The sequence below is a fragment of the Arvicola amphibius genome, chromosome 1, assembly GCF_903992535.2.
Source record: "Arvicola amphibius chromosome 1, mArvAmp1.2, whole genome shotgun sequence".
Lineage (NCBI taxonomy): Eukaryota > Metazoa > Chordata > Mammalia > Rodentia > Cricetidae > Arvicola > Arvicola amphibius.
This window is the reverse complement of record NC_052047.1, coordinates 199300008-199322112: the sequence shown is the minus strand read 5'-3', so window position 1 is coordinate 199322112 and position 22105 is coordinate 199300008. Positions and strand designations below refer to the sequence as shown.

The 22105-nt window shown below is 41.2% G+C and overlaps 1 protein-coding gene across 4 annotated transcripts in view; it reads left to right on the top strand.

The window, feature by feature from the left end:
• Rab11fip2 (RAB11 family interacting protein 2) overlaps positions 1-21895 on the top strand; it is a 38969-nt gene extending 17074 nt beyond the window's left edge. Inside the window, exons 4-6 of one of the 4 annotated variants that reach the window (XM_038335149.1) lie at positions 12040-12085; positions 17958-18165; positions 18779-21894. In XM_038335149.1, coding sequence (XP_038191077.1) covers positions 12040-12085; positions 17958-18165; positions 18779-18864 — 340 coding nt within the window. In that variant the 3' untranslated portion in view covers positions 18865-21894. Of the gene's footprint in view, positions 1-12039; positions 12086-17957 lie in introns of all 4 variants that reach the window. The other 3 variants (XM_038335140.1, XM_038335126.1, XM_038335133.1) reach the window with 3 other exon arrangements.
• The last annotated feature ends 210 nt before the right edge of the window (positions 21896-22105 follow it).

Sequence of the window (22105 nt, the reverse complement as noted above, 5' to 3'; positions counted from 1 at the left end):
AGTAGTTTAAGGTGGGTTGTGTACGATGGGGTTAGTGCCTCAGCCCAGAGCTAACGTGGAGTGCCTGCGGGGAAACAATAGGAAGGGGATGCCTGAGGCTGAAGATTGCTGGCTAGAAATCTATGAACATTGAGCTGCTTTGTGTGGAGAAGGGGATGCTTTCCAAGAAACACTTTTGTGCGTTCTCCTCCCTTTGAGACAATGCCAATGGATTGGTAAGAGGAGAAAAGGAACTGGTGTAAGGATGCATCCCAGCCAGTGTGGTCATGACATGGTGTGTGTGTACACGGGTGTGCATGTGAGCTTGTGTGCACGCGTGCGTGCCTCTCTCTCTCTCTCTCCCTCCTCCTCCCTCCCTCCCCCCCCCCCCCCCCCTCTCTCTCTCTCTCTCTCTCTCTCTCTCCCTCTCTCTCTCTCTCTGTGTGTGTGTGTGTGTGTGTATCTTCCTCAGTCTCCTTCCACCACACTTGTTGTGTCGGGGTCTCTCACTGAACCTAGAGCTCACCAATTTGGCTAGACTGGCTGGCCAGCAAGCCCCAGAGATCCGTGCCTGCCTTCCTAGTGGTGTTACAGGTGCACGCACATTCTGGGACTGTGCCTGTCTGATGTGAGTGTGCTGGGGACCAGAACTCAGGTCCTCATGCTTGCATGGCAAGTCCTTCACCCCTTGAACTGACTCCACAGGCCATGATGTATCTTCAATTTGTCAAGATACAACATTTTTGAAACTGTTTTGTTTCATACAACAGTGTAAGGTATATGGTTTCTGAATTATACTTAGGGTGTTAGTCTTGATGGAGAGCTTTGAGGTTTTAGTTTTTTTTTTTCTTTTTCATGAGGTGGTGTTTCTTTGTCTTTTTAACCCCAAGAATAGGGACTGTGTGTTTTGAATTAAAACTGGCAAGCTAGTATGAAAACATTAACAGCTCTTGCAAGTCTGTTTTCCAACACTTGAATAATCTTTGGCTTCTTTGAACACAAGAATGCAAATTTCAGTAACTTTAAAGATTTGTGCATTTAAAGTGTCTTCATCTTATCGTTATAGTGACTATGCATATTTCTCTCCACTGGTTTTTTGGCTTTTCCAAATCTTGCCCTTCTAAACTCCCCTGAGTTTGTCGTTGTGGGAATAGCATTGCTTGCTACACCAAAGCCCTCATTTATTTTTGTGCACACCCCGCCCAGCCTTCTCGCCAGACCTCTGCTCTCTATGCCTGGGACATTTCCAGCTGGGCTCTGTGATCCCAGCACCTGATACTGTTTGCATTTTATTGATGATAAAGCTTTACCTTTTGAAATGCAAGCAATGTATTTATGCATTATGTATTTATGGTAGTAACTACTGTAGCCAGGTTGTCTAAATATCTAATGGTGATGTATAAAATAGACCAAAAATTGTTACTGTATTTATTCTGTTTCTAGAAACAGTAGTATCTGAGCATATGACATAGATGTCTTTGAACCTACTATTTAAAGATAAATTGTTCCTCTTTGAATTATATTGAGTATAATATTATATAATTATGAATAAATAGTTAAGTATTTGTTAGGTGTTGAATGATGTTTTAATGTGTTTTATATATTTATTTTACATCAGAAATCTTTCTGATGAAGGAACTAATGCCATTTAAATAACTGTCGCTTGAACATGCCTGGTTTTCTTAAAATTTGTATCTCCAGATTTTATGTATGGTTTCACAAGCATGTGTAAATCTTCACTAAGGTTAGGAGTGGAGGTTTGAGGGTATGATTTGCATGGTCAAGGTCCTAGTACCCCAACAACTGGGAAGGTCATGAAAGAAACAACCTGTTACCGACAGAATAGAGTATATCCTATAAAAGTACAGGAAACTAACTATGGAAAGGGAGAGTAATGGAAATTCAGTGTGCTGAAAACTTGGGAAAAGTTTCCTCAATGCAGATGTCTCTGTCCTTTCCCTTGACAGTTGAATATGTACTTTATAAACTGGGAAATGAGTTGATAGAACCATCCACTTTAGTAAACAGTAATGAAGATCATATAGAAAGCATTTAGACAGCCATGTGTGGTGCTGCAAATCTGTTATTCCAGCACTCAAGATGTGAGGCACAGAAGTCATTAGTTCAAGGCCATCCTTGGCGACATAGTGAGGCCCTGTCTCAAAAACAACTAAACGGGCATAGCAAACGGGAAGAGAGGCTGTTAGGTAAGTTTCACAGGAATGGATTCCAAGTATTTTATATTATTACATGATTTTATACTATTAAATTATTAGTTTTTCATTAAAAACTGAGCATTCTCACTATTTCTTTTCTAGCTAGAGTTAGGGAGCCGTATTTCGTGTCTGTCCTTCTCTGCCTAGTACGTTCCTGAGGAAGTGTGTTTGCTACTGCAGAGTATCAACACTCCACCTATTGGTGCAGCAGCTCAACTTTAAACACGATGGACGCTTTGTTAGGGAGCTTGGTATAGAAAGTGGATGTCCAGCCAGTCATGTATTTTGTTTTTGAGAGACATATAAATATGGTTTTCATATCTTTTTTATCTTTAAAGAAATGAATTGTCTAAAGCTATGAGAAATTAAGATGACACTGAATGTGATTTACATTTTGATTCAGGGTTATATTTGATTCTTCAGCAAAGGATTTCACAACGTACTATGAAAATAGAACGTTTTGAAGGGACTGTGGGATAGGGACAAGTTCAGAATTGTAGGTCAGGTTTGGGTTTACATCTTTGGTGGGAAGCTGTGGGGCCTTGCAGGTTAGCCTTTCTGTAGTGGAGGGGCTGCGGGCCGGCTTCCCGCCGCCAGGCTCCCAGCCACCAGCTAGCTTATGCCCCGAAATCACAACTCACAAATTGTATTCTTTTAAATACTGCCTGGCCCATTACTTCCAGCCTCTTACTCACATCTTGACTAACCCATATCTAATAATCTGTATAGCACCACAAAGTGGTGCCTTACCAGGTAGATTCTAGCATATGTCCATCTTGGGCTGGAGCTTCATCGCATCTGGCTTCTCTCTCTGAGGAGAGGCACGGCAGTCTGCCTAACTTAGGAGAGGCGTGGCATCTTACTGATCCTTCTACCTCACTTCCTCTTCCTGTTCTGTCTACTCCACCCACCTAAGGGCGGTCTATCAAATGGGCCAGGCAGTTTCTTTATTAGCCAATGGGAATCCTCCATCACCTTTCACTGTGGAATAAGGTAACCGGATGGGGAAGAGATTAACAGGGGGCACAGAGTGCTGAAGGCAGTGCTGGACACATAGCTGGAAATTGGCACTCTGGCCATGATCTCACGACGCAGCGTCTCCAGAACACATACCGACTGTGCCAACTAGATTAGATGGAGATACTCCAGGTATAATATGTGCTCCACTTGAAAGAATTATTAGAGTTTATTAAAGAAGGCAGCTCCAGTTGTCATAATAAGAAGTATAAAGGACATTTATTGGGAATTTGCAACATTTCAGAGTTCCTTTTCAGAAGACCCCTGCTTTAGGAAATCCATGGAAGTGCCAGTGTGCCCTCTCCCACTGTTCTGTTATTGTTGTGTTTTTATAAGTAATAAGCATTTGTCATTGAACAGAAAACTTATAAAATGAGAATTTGAATGTTAAATATGTTTATATCGTCATTTTACAGGAATCAGTAGGATCTTAAAATATTATTCCCTTGGGAATATTAAAATATTCCTTTAGACTACCAGGGTTCCAAAAGAAAGTGCTTGTTTTCACATTGGATGAAGGAAGATTATTGCTCTTACTTGGTTATGGTTGTTCTCTCTCCTCATACACATACTCCATTGCTACTGAGAGACAAAGGCTACATGAGAAGTCTAGCTGCAATGCTGTAGGCAGGTAGATTCAAAACGTGGAATTGCCCTAATGCATGGTGCTGTTGGGAAGTGATACTGGAAATGAAAACTGTAGGCAGGCGAGATGAGCTCAGGGCTGTCCCTGTGTCAGCCCAGCATTCAGGAGACAGAAGCAGCGGGATCGTGAGTTCAAGGCCAGTGCTACCACGAGACCCTGTGTCAAAACAGCAACCGAAGGTGCAGATGTATGGATGAGCAGTCAGCCTGGGGACGATGGGCGGGAAATGAACAGTCTCAAAGCATAGGTGAATGGAAAGAGCTGGGGGAAAGGGAGAAGCTTTAATGGCTCTCAGGGACCCAGTGTGTTTAAGGTGTCAGCGGTTGGAGGTGGTGGTGGCCCGGGCCTGGCTCACTAGGAACTTGTGTTGTGGTTTGATTTTAGCACCTAGTTCTCTAGAGAGCCAGCATTCTTAAGCACAGGAGTAAGGTTTCCAGATCCTATTTAGGAAAACTCAGGAAATTACCACCTGGGCCTGAGTAGGAAGAGACACAGGAACTCAAAAGTGCCAGAGAGGCCGCATTTCAAAGGCAGTGTTAGATTCTGGAAAAACAAACCCAACATTTTGTGACATAGAGCAGTTTCCATCGTAAAAGCTAAAGGAGCCTAGCAGTGGGAAAGTTTCTGTAGCGTAAGAAGCTTCATATGTCAGCATTGGTGGGAACCCGTGTTTTAACTGTTTTCTAAATGAAGAAACAGGAAAATCTGAGTGGAGTAGCATAATGTATAATTTTTAGTGAAATTATCCATATGTCTGTAGGCAAAAAGTGTTTTGTTGTTGTTGTTTTGTTTGTTTTTGTTTTGTTTATCCGAAACTCTGTATTCTTTTTGGGCAGACAGGGAGTTCTACAATCCTGCTGAGGCAAACTCGGTCACTGTGTGTGCCTTAGAGCTGGACTTGTCAGCCTGGGAGCTTAGCATGAGGAACTCTGTTGCTCCCACAGCTTTGCTTCTGCAAAGTTAGCTTAGGAGCCCATGGTTTTGTCACCAAGGAAGAGGCTCTGAGAATTCACTGCTGTGGACAGTCCTTCTTGAAGACTTTGTGGAAGTGGCAGGGCCTCGAGTGCCACGGGCAGGCACCCTCCCTGCATGCTGCTCTTGAACACCTGAGCACTCCTGTGGACCAGGGGACCACAGCTTTGCTTCAGCTAGGACTTGTCTCAGTCACAGCCAGCAAATCTGTGTCTCGGCCAAGAGTGGAGAGGATGGTAGACTGCCCCTCTCGCTCCTCATGAGTTCAGATTGTCTTCAGACCTCCCCAGAAGAGCAGGCAGCTTTGGTTCCTTGGGCAGATGGAGATGTGTACCCGCCCAGTGAGGGCTGTTGGTACTTTGCTTTCATTACTCCATCCGAATTCCCTGTTGTGCTTCTGAACAAAGGAAAGGGGACAATTTTCCCTCCCACAGCCACTACTAGTGGTGGATATGTGGCACTAGCAGTAGCAGGCTAAGGTTTCCTTGGAGCACGGAGATAAACCGTTTCCTTGGTGACAGAAGAATCTTCAAGAAAGGCACGATAAAAATTATGGAGTAAAATGTCTGAAATTTTCAAGTTCATCTTGACACGCCAGGGAAGTTGTGTGAGTGTTGCTGGATTTATTCTTCTCATGTATTAAGGGTACTTAAGAGAAAAAACATTTGAGAGGCTTAGCTTTAAAGGAGTGGGGTTTGGCCTCCACGGGACTTATATGTGGGAGCCAGTGAACTGTTGTACTGACATTTTAAAGACATAAAATAATTCCTAGTACTTTTCGCCAACAGGAGAAGATAATTAGTTAATAAACCTGATTGAAGCCTGCCTATCTTTTGCAGGCGTCTTCAGGTGCTTGTGTTCTGGCCGCTCTCCAGCAGCACCTAGTGTTCGCCATAGAAAAGCTGCTGGTCTAGCTTTGCGCTCCACGACCTTTGGCGGTACTGGCCGTGGTTTTTAATTGTCCTGCCTCTGAGGTCTCCTAAAAGATATCTCACGAGAATATTAATAAGCAAATTGCTGTTGATCCCCACAGACACTTGTGCATTAGCTCTGCTTTGTCACTGGAGTGTTTAGTGTGCCCAGTCCCAGGAGAAAGCACGCAGAGCATGCAGAGCTCTTCCACCGTCAGTTTGACTTGGTCCTATATTGCTTGCTTTCTTCCTAAAGAAAAAGAAAGAAAGAAGGAAAGAAAGATGGTGTTTCATCTTGTCTGCTCAGCTTTATTTGCCTGTGTAACAGACATAATTATAATGGAAATGTGTTTACTAAAGAATCTCTTTGGCTACTTCAATTAAAACATTTTTGAGCTTTGGGAAGAGGACTGTTAACAACTTTTTAGAACTCCTTTAGTCTGAAACCACTCTGGAACATGAAATAGCAAGCCCAGGAATAACTTTTAGAATTTACCCAGGTGGGGGTTGTCAATTAACTTGTGTTGTGGTCAAATAGCTACAGTGGTGGCAGGTTGTGTGTCCATAAGCCAAGGATTGAGTTAATTTTTTTGAAAGTCCGTTAATTTGAAACTTATTTTTAATTCTCATTTGCAGTCTTTCTTGGTTTGCTTCTCTGTTGCTGTGATATAGACCATAACCTAAAGCATTTTAGGGAGGAAGGGGTTATTAGTTTACAGCTATGTCTCTCATGAAGGGAAGGCTGGGCAGGAACTCAAAGCAGGAACCTGAAGGCAGGAAATGATGCAGAAGCCATGGAAGTTTGCTGCTTACTGACTTGCTCCCTGTGGCTTGTTCATCCACCACATGTATCCCAGAAGGCAGCACCACATACCGTGAGCAGGCTCCCCAAGATTATTGTTAATCAAGAAGGTGCCCCACAGGTTTGCCTACAGGATGGTGTGATGGGGCATTATCTCAGTAGAGTTTCCCGGTTCTCAGAGGACTCTAGCTTGTATTAAGATGACAAAAACCGACCAGAACATAGCTTTATAGTCCATTTTGAAAAGAGCTGAAAACAATCTACTAGTGTCCTCTGAGATATGAATATAAGTAACTTTTGTTATTTATAAAAGGGTCTTCTCTGTTCCTTGGGGATTTGCCATCTTGTTGGCAGATATTGTATTGACTTACTGTTGATTTCCTCAGCCAACTATCCTGACTGGAAAGATAGCTGAGTAAAATGTGGTGGGATTGAAAACTTGGCTTAAGAATTTGTCATTATTCAAGCAGAATATCCAGGCCAGTTAAATCATGAGGTTAGACTTGCATCTGAGATACCACCATTGCCAACAGAGGCTTGGCTAGATTGGGTAAGATGGGGTGAACAGAGATGTGACCATGTTCCCATGATCAGAAAGGTAGCACACGTGAGCAGCAAGAAGATGTGATCTAGGCTGAGTCCCAAGAAAGGTGGATTTATGGGTCTGATGCTTCCCTTCAGGTACCCAGGAGATGGTTAATGGAAAAGGCAAAGGGGTAGTTAGTTTAAGCACATTTACCTTGAGGTGCAGGTAGTATTCTTGTTCTGAGTCTGTAGCAAGACATTTGTAAGCCCAGTGTTCTAGAGGATAAAGAAGTTGTGTTTGTAGAGAAAAAGATTTCAGCCATTCATCCATGTTGTGGTAGCAGCTAAAGCAGCAGGAGAGGTGAACCATCTAGGTGGAGTAGAGAGAGGTCTGTCCACTTTCCCAGGAAATAGCTGGCATTTCCCAGGACAAAAGGAGGAAAGTGGCAAGGAAAGGGGCATCAGGACTTCAGGAGGAAACTTAGGCTGGCTTGCTGAACAGAAAAAAGTCTCAAAAAGAAAGGGTAGCCATTGGGGAAGTGGAAGGCGAGGTTGGCGAGTGAGGTGATTGCCTGGTAAAAGAAGTTCATCATCAAAGAAGCTGTGCTGGAGGTGTGGGGCTTACAGAGTGTGGGCTACAAGGCAGGTGTTCGTGTCTACTCTGCAGTATACCAGCCCAGTGCTGTGAAGCGTGTTTCTCTCATAGTCTCATACATGTTAAAGGTTAAGTGATGCACATGGCTTCTTGGAGCGCCTCCTCCCACTTGCCCTTGCCACGGAAGGAAGCAGAGCTTCCTAAAGTCTTCTCCCATCACTTAAGGGCAGGATCAATAGGATACTGACCTCGGAAAATAATTACTGTCAGAAGTTCTCCTTCGGTGGTTTAGAGTTACACTTGCTTCCTTCACACAGTAAGGTTCTGACCAGTATCTGAAGATACTGCCCCTCCCAGTGCCAGGTGGCACATCTCTGGAGTTGTCAATACTTTGAATTCACATATTAAATGGAAAATGAACAAAGCTGTAGGCCAAAATAGATTTTGTCATTTGAACGATGATGTTTAGAAAGAGAAGTAGGAAGTGTGAGATGTTCCCTAAGCTTTGGTTGTGAGCCTAGCCTTTAATGGCTGAGCCATCTCTCCAGCCCTTCCCTAAGCTTTGGAAGAGCAGTCTATGCAGTGATAACCTCCTGCTTGGAGGGTTTCCCATCCTGAAGCCTGGCGGTTACACAGTTGTTTCTGCTTGTTATAGGCCTTTGTTCTCAGGTGTCAGTTGTCTTTCCAAGTGCTTTAACATTCTGAATAGTTCTTCTCCTGTCTTAGAGCTTCCTGCTTTAAAGACTGTGTTTGCTTTAGGAAGGAAACATGTTGAGTACCACCAGAAGCATGAGTCACCACTGTAGCAATCAAGTTGGTCACTTCATAAGGACAGGTTTGTTTTTAGTGCCTATGTACGGAAGACTAGTATAAAACAGACTGCAATTTCTACTCAGTTACTATTTACTCATTACTCTAAGATAAATTAATAAATGGTATTAAAGTTAATGAATTCCATAAAAATAGTATTTAAAAAGCACAATAGTTTATATTTTAAATTATATGGTTAGAGATTTGTAAACATTTTTCAGAATTTTTAAATGAATTTGCAGATAAAAAATATTGATGCTTTTACCTGAAAACTTGAGTGTGTTAAGGTTAAGACATTTTATCCCCTTAAAAATATGTTTACACACATGAGTTAAAAAATACTTTTTAATCTGTTTAAAAAGTACTTCAGGATCCTGTGGCTCCTTCAAACTTCCTCAGGTCTTTTTCTGAAATTAAACTTAAATTCTGGAGTTTAGTTCATACAGACTCGCTCTTCTCCATGAGCATATCCAGGTTTATTTTCTACCTGATTGAAAACACCACCCCCAACTTGTCAGCAGCTCAGTTGAGCAGTCAAACTGTATTATTCTATATCTTGTCTGACATGAGGACACCAGTCCAAAGAAAGAGATATCACAAATTGGTGCCACACTTCAATAAATAGAGACTTTTTTTTTTGCATCACACTAATTCAATCCAGTTCAGTTAACTCTTTTTTCCGCCATGTAAGGACAGATTAAAAAAAGGCAGCCATGAATGACTGAGTTGGTCATGTGTTTGACACGTCAGTGTGTGTATACAAAGCAGACCACAAAGGAGGGCTCAGCCTTTGGATTTCAGACAATACCAGTGTGGGAACCTCACTTAGCACATGGTGCAGAGTGGGGACAGAGTGGGGACCTCAGCTCACAGGCAAGCTCATATCATGTGCGTGCTAAGATGGAGAGCAGGGGCTGGGCTGGGGTAGAACAGAGCAGATCAGAACCTCAAAATGTGGAATGTCGATATTTTATTGAGAGGAGACTAATATTGTTGGGAAACATGCTTGCTGCTTCATGGATGAGGTCTGAGGTCCTTGAGTTTGGCCTTAGAACTCCTGCAGTTTGTGCTCCAAAGTCCTGTAGTGACACCACTACCTAGCACACATCGCCGTCCCCAAGTGTCCACGGAGTGTCCTCTCGACAGCCAAGCCTCTGTCTTTCATGGAGTCTCAAATTCTGCTTCTCCCATGAAACAGGCCTTCTTTAATGAATGCTGTAAGAGAGCATGACTCCCAAACTTGCTCTAAGAATTTTAGGATACCCCACCCCTCCGTCCTGTGAACGAGACTTTATCCCACAGTGAAGTGAGGTTGGCCGTTTCTTCTAAAATGCCTGCGTTGAGGTTTCAGCAGCACTCGGCATTCACAAAGATTGGTCTGCAGGAAACAGGCATAGGACTGGTGCTCCAGTTAGGACAGATCTCGGAGCCAGATTCTACCAGTCAGTAGTGGAAGAACTTATTCTAGTTGCCTGATATCCCTTATTTTATCATATGACCCTCTTAATTGGCATGAAAATAACAGTTAATTTTGATTAAGAGTTTAAGAGTCCAGCCGGGCGGTGGTGGCGCACGCCTTTAATCCCAGCACTCGGGAGGCAGAGGCAGGCGGATCTCTGTGAGTTCGAGGCCAGCCTGGTCTACAAGAGCTAGTTCCAGGACAGGCTCTAAAAAAGCTGCAGAGAAACCCTGTCTCAAAAAAAAAAAAAAACCAAAACAAAACAAAAAAAAGAGTTTAAGAGTCCAGATAAAGTATCTCAAATGTTCATGAAATCATGCATGGAATATGTTGTTTCCACTCTTGGTATTCCATGCTAGTCCATTCATGTTCTCTATCCATACAAGCAGTCTTGTTTGAGAGACATTTTTACCATCATGGTTTACAGGTGAAAGAACCAAGATGTAGTCAAAGTAACTTGGTCACAAAGCAACAGGCTCAGGGTAGAGCCACCGCTCCAAGGCCCTCAGCCCCTTCTCTGCTCATGAGCACTCTGGTGTTCTGGCACCATGTCACCCCGAGACTGTCCACCAGTGGACAAATGGATACTGCAGCATGCTGCTTATCAGGATGCACACACAGGGTCATGGAGCAAGGGAAAGGAGTCCCACTGGCCCTTACACTGAGAACTGGAGACAGCAGAAACCACCCACTAGCAGTTGCTACCACAGTACAACACTGTAGGTACAGGGGACTCTAATGGGGACTTTGTTATTATCGTTTAACTTCTTGTCAGGTCAGGGCTTTGAGGCATGGATGAGTCTATGACACTAGTGTAGGACCTTGAAGAAAACAATGCAGATGGTGACATACAGGGACGGGGAAATGTGGCGGCCACATAAGCCAGCCAGTGGTTCACTGCAGGTACGCAGTGTCTCCTGGTTGTCTGCCTAGTCACCCAGCCCACTGTGATGTTCAGGTGCTTCCGTGGGCTCTCTTCCCAGGAAAGGTCCACACCCAGTTCTTATAATCTGGCTGTGCAAACTGGAGTCGTAATAAGTGTACCCTGGTTGCATAGGAAATTCTCTTGCTGAAGTCCTGCAAGCATCATCCTTTTAGGGTGTACAGTGTGGGACATGACATGTACCTGTAATTAGGGATGTGTTCCAGACGAGATTTCCAGCATCTGCACTTTCACACAGTTCAGATTTTAAAAGTGAATTCCTTGACTCTTCAGAGGAGTCTATTTTTTTATGAAGTATGCAGATAATGGAAAAATACGATGTATAGTTAAGTCTTCTTTTTAATGTGTGTATGTGGAACAAAAAAATCCCTAGGACATTAATATGCTTTGTAGCTGTTCCGGGGATAAGTGTCTTAAATGCTGGGCACAGTTTAAAGTGGAGGAGCACTGATGAAGTATTTACTCATCAGATGGCTTTGAAGTTGAGCTTCTCTGGGTGGTTGTAGTCCCCTTCCTAATGGGCATGTTTCAAAGGAGAAAGTGGCTGTGGCATTCTGCTGTGATGTCTCCAAATGAACACGATCTGTTTTGTTTGGGTCTGCTTTCTGACTAAATTTTGGAAGCTAGCTACTTAGAAATCACATTAATGACAGAAATAGTTTCAGCCCTGGACTCATTCTCTTTGACAAGGTAAGGTTTAAAAGTTAGTTTCTCCAATACAGCTGACATTTTAAACAAAGGGTGGCTGAGCTCTTTTATTTTGTAACCTTTTCAAACCAACATTTGCTCAGCTTTCCATAGTAATATATCAACAGGGTTGAGGTATGTCTATATAAGATGATGAATATATTATAAGAACTCCTTTCATGATATATCTTGCTGGTAAAGTCACTATGCTTAAAGATATTTAGAAACTGAGTATTTAAGATTGATGGTTCTTTGATTCTGATAACTGGAGGATTTTCTTTGAGGGTTTAAACCTGCAAATGCTTTAAGGTTGTTGAGTAAATACTGTTTTGCTATTTGAATTGAATTTCACTTACGTAAGCTAGGACTTTAGACAGACATGTTTCAGTATGGCTTAAAATGTTTCTGTTTCTTATTGTGTAGACTTTATTTATACTGTATAGATTTTAACCTTTATTTTATGCTTTTCTTACTTAGTTTTCATATGAATCCAACAAGCAGTGAAGACCTCAGGAAAATCCCGGTAAGTTGACAAGGGGTTACACAATCACCAGAGAGCAAGCCTGGCTTCTCTATAGCACATTTCCCAATGCCTCTGTCTCCTTGACCACCTTCGTGGCAGAAGTATTGATCAGTGTGATGGTTTGGGGAGAAAAAAGAAAGTGAAATTGAGACTTTGCCTTTAGTATACAAGTGAGTGTGACTTCTGTTTGTGCTCAGAGACAGGTTAAGCAGATGTAGTTACAACCGAAAAATACCTAGTGTATACATGTTTGTTTCTTACTTGTGACCTTAATGTGAAAGCTGTGTATCAGAGTCGGCATCATAGCTGTGAAGGAGGCTGGAGTTCACCCGCGAGGCTTGGGAAGGACACTTACTCTCCAAGTCAGGCCCACCAGAGCAGTCGGTTAAATGGATGTGTGTCGTTTGCAGGGATTGTTGAGATGGCTTAACTTTGTCTTATTATCTGAAGTTCAATATCATATAGGAGAGTTCAGTTACATCTGAGTCTTCTAAATATGTGGACCTGGAGAAAATTCACTTTATAAACATACAGGCAGATGTTCTTGGGGGAAAACTGCATTCTTACTGAGTATCAGAAAGAGGCCGCTGGCTGCCGTTTTAACCATCTGTCCTTAATGTGTATGATCCAGATGTGTTTGGTTTTATTCTAGCAATTTCACATCACAATTTCTGGTATATGGTTTGTCTAAAAGAAGTTGAGGTGGGGTTACAGTTTATTTTATGAGCCGTTTTAAGTGCAGAGATGTGTCTAAAGATGGCGGGAGACACTGTGGATGCACAGGGCTTTAGATAATGCTTTTGCTATTTTATGTAAATGACTTTTAAGTTTTGATGTTTCAGAAATACTCAAGTCTTTATAATATGGCAGTCTTGAAGCAATGTCAGATTATATGAAGTCAGCCTTTGATCAGATAGTGAAATGAATTCTACTGGGCTGTTACTTAATCTCAAACAAAATGCAACATCAAAAATCGATTTAATATGTAGCTATTGTTTATTAGGTAACCTTAATTACAATTTCTGTGTGCTTGCAGATGTACTTTTCCAAATCTTATAATTTATTGCTGTTAAAACATCCTCAGAAATCTTTAAAGAAATAAAATGTGAAAATTGTTTTAGTTCAAGGATTTAAAGGTGATAAAAGAATCCTTGATGTGTGATTATTTTCCTCTGGAATCTAACTATTCTAAATGACAGTTAAAGGATTACTAGGTGTTGCTAATGTACTGCAAGATACAATTAAGAGGAGAAAGCGTCCTTACAGACTAGTTTTCAGGAGAAGTATTTGAACAATTTTTATGTTGAAGATTATAAGATGTTTGAAGTAATTTACATGAAGTTCTCCAGTAATAGCCATCCACCAAGTTATTTTCTCCCCTGGACGGAGTATTGTGTAATTAGGTTTGTATGTCGGCTCTGCTGGTGCCAACACCTGTCTGTGCAGCTCGGTGTTTAGGCAGGAGCAGTAGCCAGTTGAAAGGGCAGTGTGAGCTCTTTAAGGCCTAATTAAGAACTGAAAGGGAGATGAAGAGAGGAGGACAAAAGATGTGAAAGTAGCTGGGATGATGTTCCCAGAGCAGAGTTCCTCATTATACAATAATGAGATGATCCGCGAACGCCAGGCCCTCATCTCCTCCCTCGCTCTCCTCCGGTCGCCATGCATGTCAGTTAGTACCCCACCAATATTTGGTTACCACGACAACCTTTCTTCAAATCTTCAGTTATTTTGAGTCATGATAATTTGCTTTTGTCTGGATTTAAATATTGTAAAATTTACATATACATATTTCCTAGTTTAGAAGACTAGATTGTGTGTAAGGTAAAAATAGCTAATAATTCTGAGAATCTTGTACGAGTCTTACTATTTAAAATTCTGATAGACAACGTCATGGAGGACTGTTCCTCTCTTGTCAGTCCTCCGTCTGCGTTTGCACGGGACTTGACTTTTAGCAGACATGAGGTAGAGAAGGGGAAAGATTCGTTGTGAAAGGAAAGAGACGAGGAAAATTTATATTAACGTTCAAGATAGGAAAGCATCTTACAATTGTGTGCTGTTCATGAAGGGTGGGGGCAAAATCCTGAATTCGTGGCAGTCCTATTGCAGGCTGCATTTTCCCTCTACCGGTTTCAGGGTTGCAGGGTTGCAGTTTTCAGTTTTTCCTAGATATGAGTAAATACACCTTTGAAAAATAATTTTCGTATTTGTTTGAGAATATTCCTCTTTAAGCAAACTACTTTTTGTAACCAGAAAACCTTTCAGCATTATTTATATTAGTTAATATTCGTTTTATTATTTCCTTTGAAGTTCTAAATGTGTGTGTTAATATATCAATTTAAGAATTGTTTACCTAAAATAAGAAAATTTACATGGTTCTCAAATATTGAGTAAAATCTGGAGCCAAGGCTGAGCTGTATTAATTATTTTTATTCTTTCCCAGAGTGTAGTTTATGGTACATAGGTCTCTAAGATGTTTTCCTGTTCAGAAACCTGATGCTGAATTTTGGGTAAAAATCCTCCTGAAAAGGAGATAGGAGAACTTTGCTAAGGGCAGAACTTCATTTCTAGGAAGTAGATCAGGGTGGAGGAGATAAGGAATATGTGTGTATATTGTTCATTCTGACTGTAAAGTCTTGAACAGTATTCTGAAATAGTAGGTAATCTTGCAAGACTAAAATGATTCCTATCATAGTATTTAGACCACTTACGTCATAATGGAATCTTTTTGGCATGTCATTTAGCGTCCTTATTTTAAGGTAACTGTTAAAATAGTAACTACATTAACAAGTATTATTGGTTCAGTATTAAATATAACCCCCACACCACATGTGAATGATTTTTACTAATTTTTTTAAAAAAGAAAAAAATCTTTTTTTATTTTACATACCAATTCCAATTCCCACTCCTTCCCCTCCTCCCATTTCTTCCACCTTCCCACTCCCACCCCCGTGAATGATTTTTAAATGTGTGCTATCACTTGTAATTTGAAAAAATTATTGTATTTATATGTAATTTGATTAAAATTAGAGAGTCTTAATGGATGTCACTATGTTAAATTCATTAAAGCAGGAACATAAAGCTGGCACCTGTAAGTAAAATAGCTCGTTCAGTTTAATTTCATAATCCCATAATTCTCAGATTTTCCAGTAAATATTTTGTTAGTAAAGTAAAATCACAGTTGTTGGAATTTATTATTTTAAAATGGAGTTCAGGGAAAAAAATCAGTGAATGGATAGAATAATTCTGGAGCTGAAGGGAGTTGGAGATGCTTCATCAGATAAGGGGTGTGAGACTCAGCCTGATTACTGCCTCATTTTTATATGTTATTACTTGTGCTAAAGTACAAAGGTTAGGTAATTTCTAACAAAGTAAAAATATCTCTATAATTTGTCTTGTCTTTACTATAGAAAAATTCATAATACAATGTATATTTTATGAGAATATAATTAATAAACTTGTAATATACCTCTAAACATCTGGTACCAATATACTATGTTATAGGCTTAATTGACCCAAGAGGGAAGGTCACAGCTAACACTTAGCTCCAGAATTATCCTTACAGGATTTAAGAGCAACATTTGAAATGTTGGGACATGAGTAATTTAATTCAGGAAGTTTCAGTTTTTTTGTATTTGCTAATGGAAAATAAAATGAGTTGTTTAAAGTATTTATTTCAGAATTCAAGCTCACTTTTCTTAAATATTATGTTTATTGACTTATGTTTAAAATAAATTTATAATAAACTTCAATATCTTGTAAAGGATTGGATTTTCCTGTTTGAGGTCTTGGTAATTATTTTTTTAATGGTACTATTTTAAGTTAACATTTACTAAATGTTAAAAGTTATTGGCATATTTTATCATGGTTTTATAGAGGCTGTTAAGGCTTTTGTAGCATCCAAATTCATGTTTTCGGTATTTCAGTAGCTCTGGAAGTAGCCTCTGTTCACTCAAACTGTCTTACCCACGGTTACCATGTTAGTTTTCTAGAACATTGCCTCAAAGATATGTCTGCTTACAGTAGATCATAGCAGAAAAGCTAAAAAGTGATTCATTTCTGCTTAGAAACCTTAAATGGTTTCTCATTTCCTGTAGGAAAATGCTATCAATCCTCAAGGGTGACGCTGCGCAGGCTGGATGGTGCCGTGGGCATCACCCCACCCCACCTGTTTTCTGGCCGCACCTCTCTGGCCAGCGCAGGCCCCTGGACCTGAGCCTGTGTGCTGGTGTCCGTGCTCGTCACCCTGCCCAAGGCCTGGGGTGTGTGAGAGACTGCGGCCTAAAGTGTGCGCGTCCAGGAAGAAGGTGTCACGCTCACTCCCACTGGGGTCTTGCGGTTGGAGCATATGGTGAAGAGCCGGCTTTGGCTTCAGTTGAAAAGTTCCAAATGTGTAACAGTCAAAGAGGATGCTGAAGATGGTGGAGACATACTTCCTGTGGGAACAGAAGTCGTTCTGACTCCCCAGGCTGCAGCCATCCTCCGTGGGACGGATTCTCTGAGTCCTGCCTTAGGAACAAGAAAACTAGAGGGACAGAACTGTGTTTTCAAGGCATAAATGTGTTGCTTTGTGTCTAGACATTTACATAATCAGGGCCTTGGGATCCAGGGAGTAGTTAGTGTAGGCTCATCTTCGTTCTCACAACACTGTAAGAATAAAAAAAGTTAAAGCAAGACCCTCTTTTGGTTATATTTATGCTTTTGCTTGTTTCCCCCCCTTTTTAGCCACTAGAATATTGTTAGCTAAGTGAGTAAGTGGGAAGAGAGGGCGTGCAGCTATCCTGGCTGTAAGTAGTAATGTGGTTGTAGCTGAGCTCTGAGCTTCCTGATAACAGGGCATCAAACAACTGGGTGCTGTTTATGAGAACCGGAACATCCATTACTCAGGGAGAAAAAGCTCACCTTGCTGGTCAGCTAAGACAGAAGTTATACCCATGGACCATGATCATTGGCTTAGTTCCAGGTGCCTTCATCATTTTTCAACAAATTAGAGAATCAGACTCGTATTTCTGTATCTCATAACCATCATCAATAAAAAGTACAGACAAAAGTGTGAAACTGAATTTAGTGGACTGCTTCTTTGAGCACAGCATCTGGATGTGTAGTGTCTATAAATACAGGGTCTATCTGTGTGGTGTCTGTATGTAATGTCTATATGTACAGTGTCTATATGTGTGGTGTCTCTGTGTGATGTCTATGTAATGTCTATAAATACAGTGTCTATATGTGTAGTGTCTATAAATATAGTGTCTATATGTGTGGTGTCTCTATGTGTGATGTCTGTATGTAATGTCTATATGTACAGTGTCTATATGTGTAGTGTCTATAAATACAGTGTCTATATGTGTGGTATCGTAGTGTCTATAAATACAGTGTCTATATGTGTGGTATCTATAAATACAGTGTCTATATGTGTGGTATCTATGTGTGGTGTCTATAAATACAGTATCTATATGTGTGATGTCTCTATTGCAGTTTCTATAACTTCTTGGCAGTTCCTTGGTTAGATACCTACAGATGTTTAGTTTTAACTTACTTTCATTAAATTGGCTAACTTATAGTCTGAAATTATAAAGAATATTCCATCCATTTCCTCTCCCATGCTGGGGATGGAGCCTAGGCCTTCTGGAAGTTAAGCAAGTGCTCTGCCCCTGAGCCACACCCTCAGCACTCGTGTTGTGGTTTAGTCCTTACTGGGACTTTCCATCTCTCTGCCCTCCTTCCTGCCTGGATAGCTGGCACCTGGCACCCTGGTTTCTTTCTATGGCTGGAGAGGAGCTTTATCAGTCCCAGCAAAACCAGATGAAATTCTGACTAACTCTTAATGTCGGTCACTGGGTCTTGCCTGCTAAAGGAAGTCTGCATTTCATTCCAGGACAACAATCCTTTTGACGCCACGGCTGGGTACCGGAGTCTGACCTACGAAGAGGTGCTGCAGGAGCTGGTGAAGCACAAAGAACTGCTTCGGAGGAAGGACACCCACATCCGGGAGCTGGAGGACTACATTGACAACCTCCTTGTCAGGGTGATGGAGGAGACGCCCAGCATCCTGCGAGTGCCCTACGAGCCATCCAGGAAAGCTGGCAAGTTCTCCAACAGCTAGTGGAGCCCACAGGACAGTATTGATAGTTGAGAAGAGAGAGTGAGAGAGAACAGGAAGGAAGAAAGGGAGTGTGTTATTGGAAGAGACCACAGTGTTGGGTGTCACCTCCTCTCCTCCATCATTGGGAAGAAATGTTGGTCCTGTACATTTCACAGGTATTATCTAGAGTGACCTTTGGAGGGCATAAAGCGCTCTGAGCTCTGACACTGAAAACGGCCATGCCATGGTGAGTGAGCAGTTCTGTGGCATCATTTGGGTGCTGGTTCTGGACCCCTGTCTGCCATAGGCCTAGAGCCATCTTCAACAGCCCATGAGTTATTCCTCAGGAACAGATTCCATAAAGCAGAACTGATACTATTGCTGGATTCTTAGGAGTCAGTCTAGACACAGTTAGTGTCAGGAACACTGCTCATTATAAACACTACTAAAAAAAGCAAGTTTCTCCTATATATGACTATGTGTGTTCAAGTGTCTCTGTGTATACAGTACATGCATATACCTCATATACACGTGTGTTTTTAAGACATTGAAAAACAAATGGTTGCCTCTGAGGTTAGGATACCAATCTCATAGTTTAAAATGTGCTTTTGCAGTATACACCCAGGATTGCTTGTTACCAGGACCGCTCCACCTCAGTGGAGAAGCTGCTTCAGTCCACTCCCAATTCTCTGAACCCTGAGTTTGAAGGGATTCATTCACTACATCCAACTCCAGCCTCCAACATTAACCACCACCCCCACCCCGAAGCCCTGTGCCCAAAAATGTGTCAAGTCTTTTTAAGTAATGGCAAAGTTTAGGGCTCTTTGTTCTCTCCACAGAAGCAGTGTTCTCCTGGTATCTGAGTTTATGGACGTGTAAGCAGGAGAGGGGCTAGGACAATCTGCTCTACTGTAGATCATGAGCAAAGACAACAGCAGAGTCACATCTGAAAAGGAGCTGAGGGTGGGGCGCCTGATAACTACCCCAAGGCAACAGAAGTTCCAGGATGAAGGGCTTGGTTTCAGGTTCATCGGTAGTAGAACAGGTGTTGCCTTTGAGCCCTGACCAAAGACTCACCAGGCAGCGAGTGTTGAGAGCAGCCCTCACCATCGTCACAGCAGGGGCACCCTACGGCCACCTCGAGGAATAGATTGTCACCAAATTATGGGGTCTTTGTTAAGCCCACCTGCCTAGAATGGCAGTTTCTCCTGTGGATTAGCTTTATGTATTTGTAGAAAATTATTCTCAAATTTAAAATGAAAGCAATGAGTTAAGAATCTCATTGATTCTTACTTCTTGATTGAATCTGATCTTCTGCCGGTATTTCAGCCTTTCCGCTCTAAACACTCTGAAACAGACTGTCTTTCTGAACTGAGAGTAAAGGACTGCCTGCACACAGAGACGGATGCCAAGAACGTTCCAAACCCCGTAGTCAGCTGCATTTTCTGATACTATCTCTAGTAAGACTTCACCGAAAGTTAAATGACAGCAGAGAGTATAGTTTTGCTGATTTTCATATTTTTAGTCACAAAATCCCTTGTTATCTGTATTTTCTGAGTTTCTGTGGTTTTCTAGAAAACATGGGTTTTGAAGTGAATTATTTCCCAAATACAAACTTAGATACTTTTCTGAATTTAAAATAGAGAAGGAAAAATGGCTTTTTAAAATCAATTTTCCTTCCACTTATAATTAAAGTGATTGTATAATAAATGTCAAAGTCTAGGGTAGATTTGATTTTCCCATGTGAGGTCTTGGTAAATATGATTTTTAAATGGTGCCATTTAAAATTAACATTTATTAGATGTTACCAAATTCCTAAAATTCTTAGAATATTTTCATCATGGCATTTGCTGAGACTTCAACTTTTTAAGTCACCCAGATCTGTGTTCCCAGTGCTGTGACAGATATCTGCAGGTGCAATGACATGCGCTAGCCAAATGGTCCCTTTCCAGAGTGAGCCTGAGCTGTCCATTGGTTTTACCCTAGGAATAAGTTTTACATAAATCTCTTCTGGAAAGCTTGATTCAAATGCCGCGGGTCCCTTTTACTGAGAAGTGAGTTACAAAGGCACAGTTTTTTGCCTTCATAAGAACTCGCGTCCATGGACTTATCTGCCCTTAGTGACTGGCGAGGCTGAACGGGTGTGCCCTCTTCAGAGTTTGAGATGAAGCTTGTCCAGTGGTAGGCTTATAGGCAGTGAGGTTTATCTGAGACACAACTATTGTCCCTAAATTAAAAAACAAAAGTCTAAGACAAAATAAAAAGTATCCATCTACACTCTGTAAAATGTTATATTCACTAGTGAACTTCATGTTTTTGTCATCGGTCAACATAACATAGAAGTAAAACAAACGAAACATAGTGTGTGACCGTGCCTGAGTGTAAGTGTGAGCCGAGAAGGCGATTGGTTACTTTCCAGATGGCACCGCGGAACTTTCTAGTGGTTTATTTTGTATTAACTTGTAGTGGAAATAAAATGTATGTTTCAGTAAACAGTGCATGCACCAATAGATTTTTTTAAGGGAAATTTTATTTCTACTTGTAGCCTAAAAATACATGCTCAAAACCACTTCTACAGACAGAAAGATTTTTTAAAATCCACAGAATCAACACTCTCTCAAGTCTGATTTAAGCTAACATACTCTGTTACATAATTAAACTATTTTTTACAACAATAGTATTTTACGATCAGTCTCTTCCCAGTTCTAAGCTCATGCTTGACAGTATTGCACATCACCTGGCTGCTGGGCTTTCGGTGTTGTTTCCCTTGAAACCTGAGGTCCTTGCTCAGACTTGTACATAAGATGCCGTGTAACCCATTAGTGGTGAGTGTTGGGAGCATTGGCCTTTGCTGCTGTCGTCTGCATTGACCCCAGTTTTTTCCTCCTTCCCATGAACGTAGTATTATTCATAGATTATACATAACTATGTGTATTGCTTTTGGCAGTAAATCAAGATCTAGTTGTAATTTTCCAGCAGTGAAAATGTCGCCTTGTATTTAAAAGGGTTTCACGAGTGGAAACCTAAGTAAATAAGCTCATTAGTGACAGGCCTGCTTTCTCGTGTCCCTGTTACCATCTCCCCACTCCTGCTGCATCCTACTCCCCACCCCCATGTGAGTGCTTATTCTTGAACAAGGAGTCGTAAAACAAAAAATAAGGCAGACTTGCCGTCAGTAAGTATCTGTAGTAACTGTTACACTAAAGCTTTTAATTTTACTGGATAGCTTATTTCCCCTAAAAATAAAAGCAGCTTACCTTGGATTGGGAAAGCAGGCCAAACTCCTTGCCGTCTATGTGCTCATCCTTCCTAAAGGTGCAGTAGGGTGTCACTCGCCATGTGTGGGTGAGGTGTGAGCATGCCCAGTCACTTGATCTGCTCAGCAGAGAGCAAGACTGACTACACTGGGAGCTTGCGGTGGTATGGAGAGGGCCTGTCAAGCACATACTGAAAGCCCCCATTTTCACAGATTTGTAACTTTAATAATCCAGATGCTGTCCTTGGAAGTATTTAATATGCAATAGGTAGCACCTTCACTAATTAATCTGCATACGAGGGGCTTCCTGATGTATTTAAATAAGAGTGTAGAAGCTCTTCAAGCATTAACTAAAGTTGACATTTTATTTCATTTACTTTTCTCTGTCAAAAAAAAAAAATCAACCCTTACAAGGAATAGAAAATCTGTACTTAATGGCACATCTGGAGCTTCTGGATGTATGTATTTTGAGGGAATAAAAATGCCTGCCAGATCTAGAAAGGTATGTTCTTAGCAAGTGTTTGAATGATGTAAGCATTATTTTAATTGAAGAGTATTACCCCTACCTTCTTAAGTAAATGCTTAGTGATTCATATACACATTTTTGCAGGTACAAAGTATATAAACATGGTATAAATGTGACGGTTGTATAATTTATGTAATCTGATGCATGAGTCAGAATTTT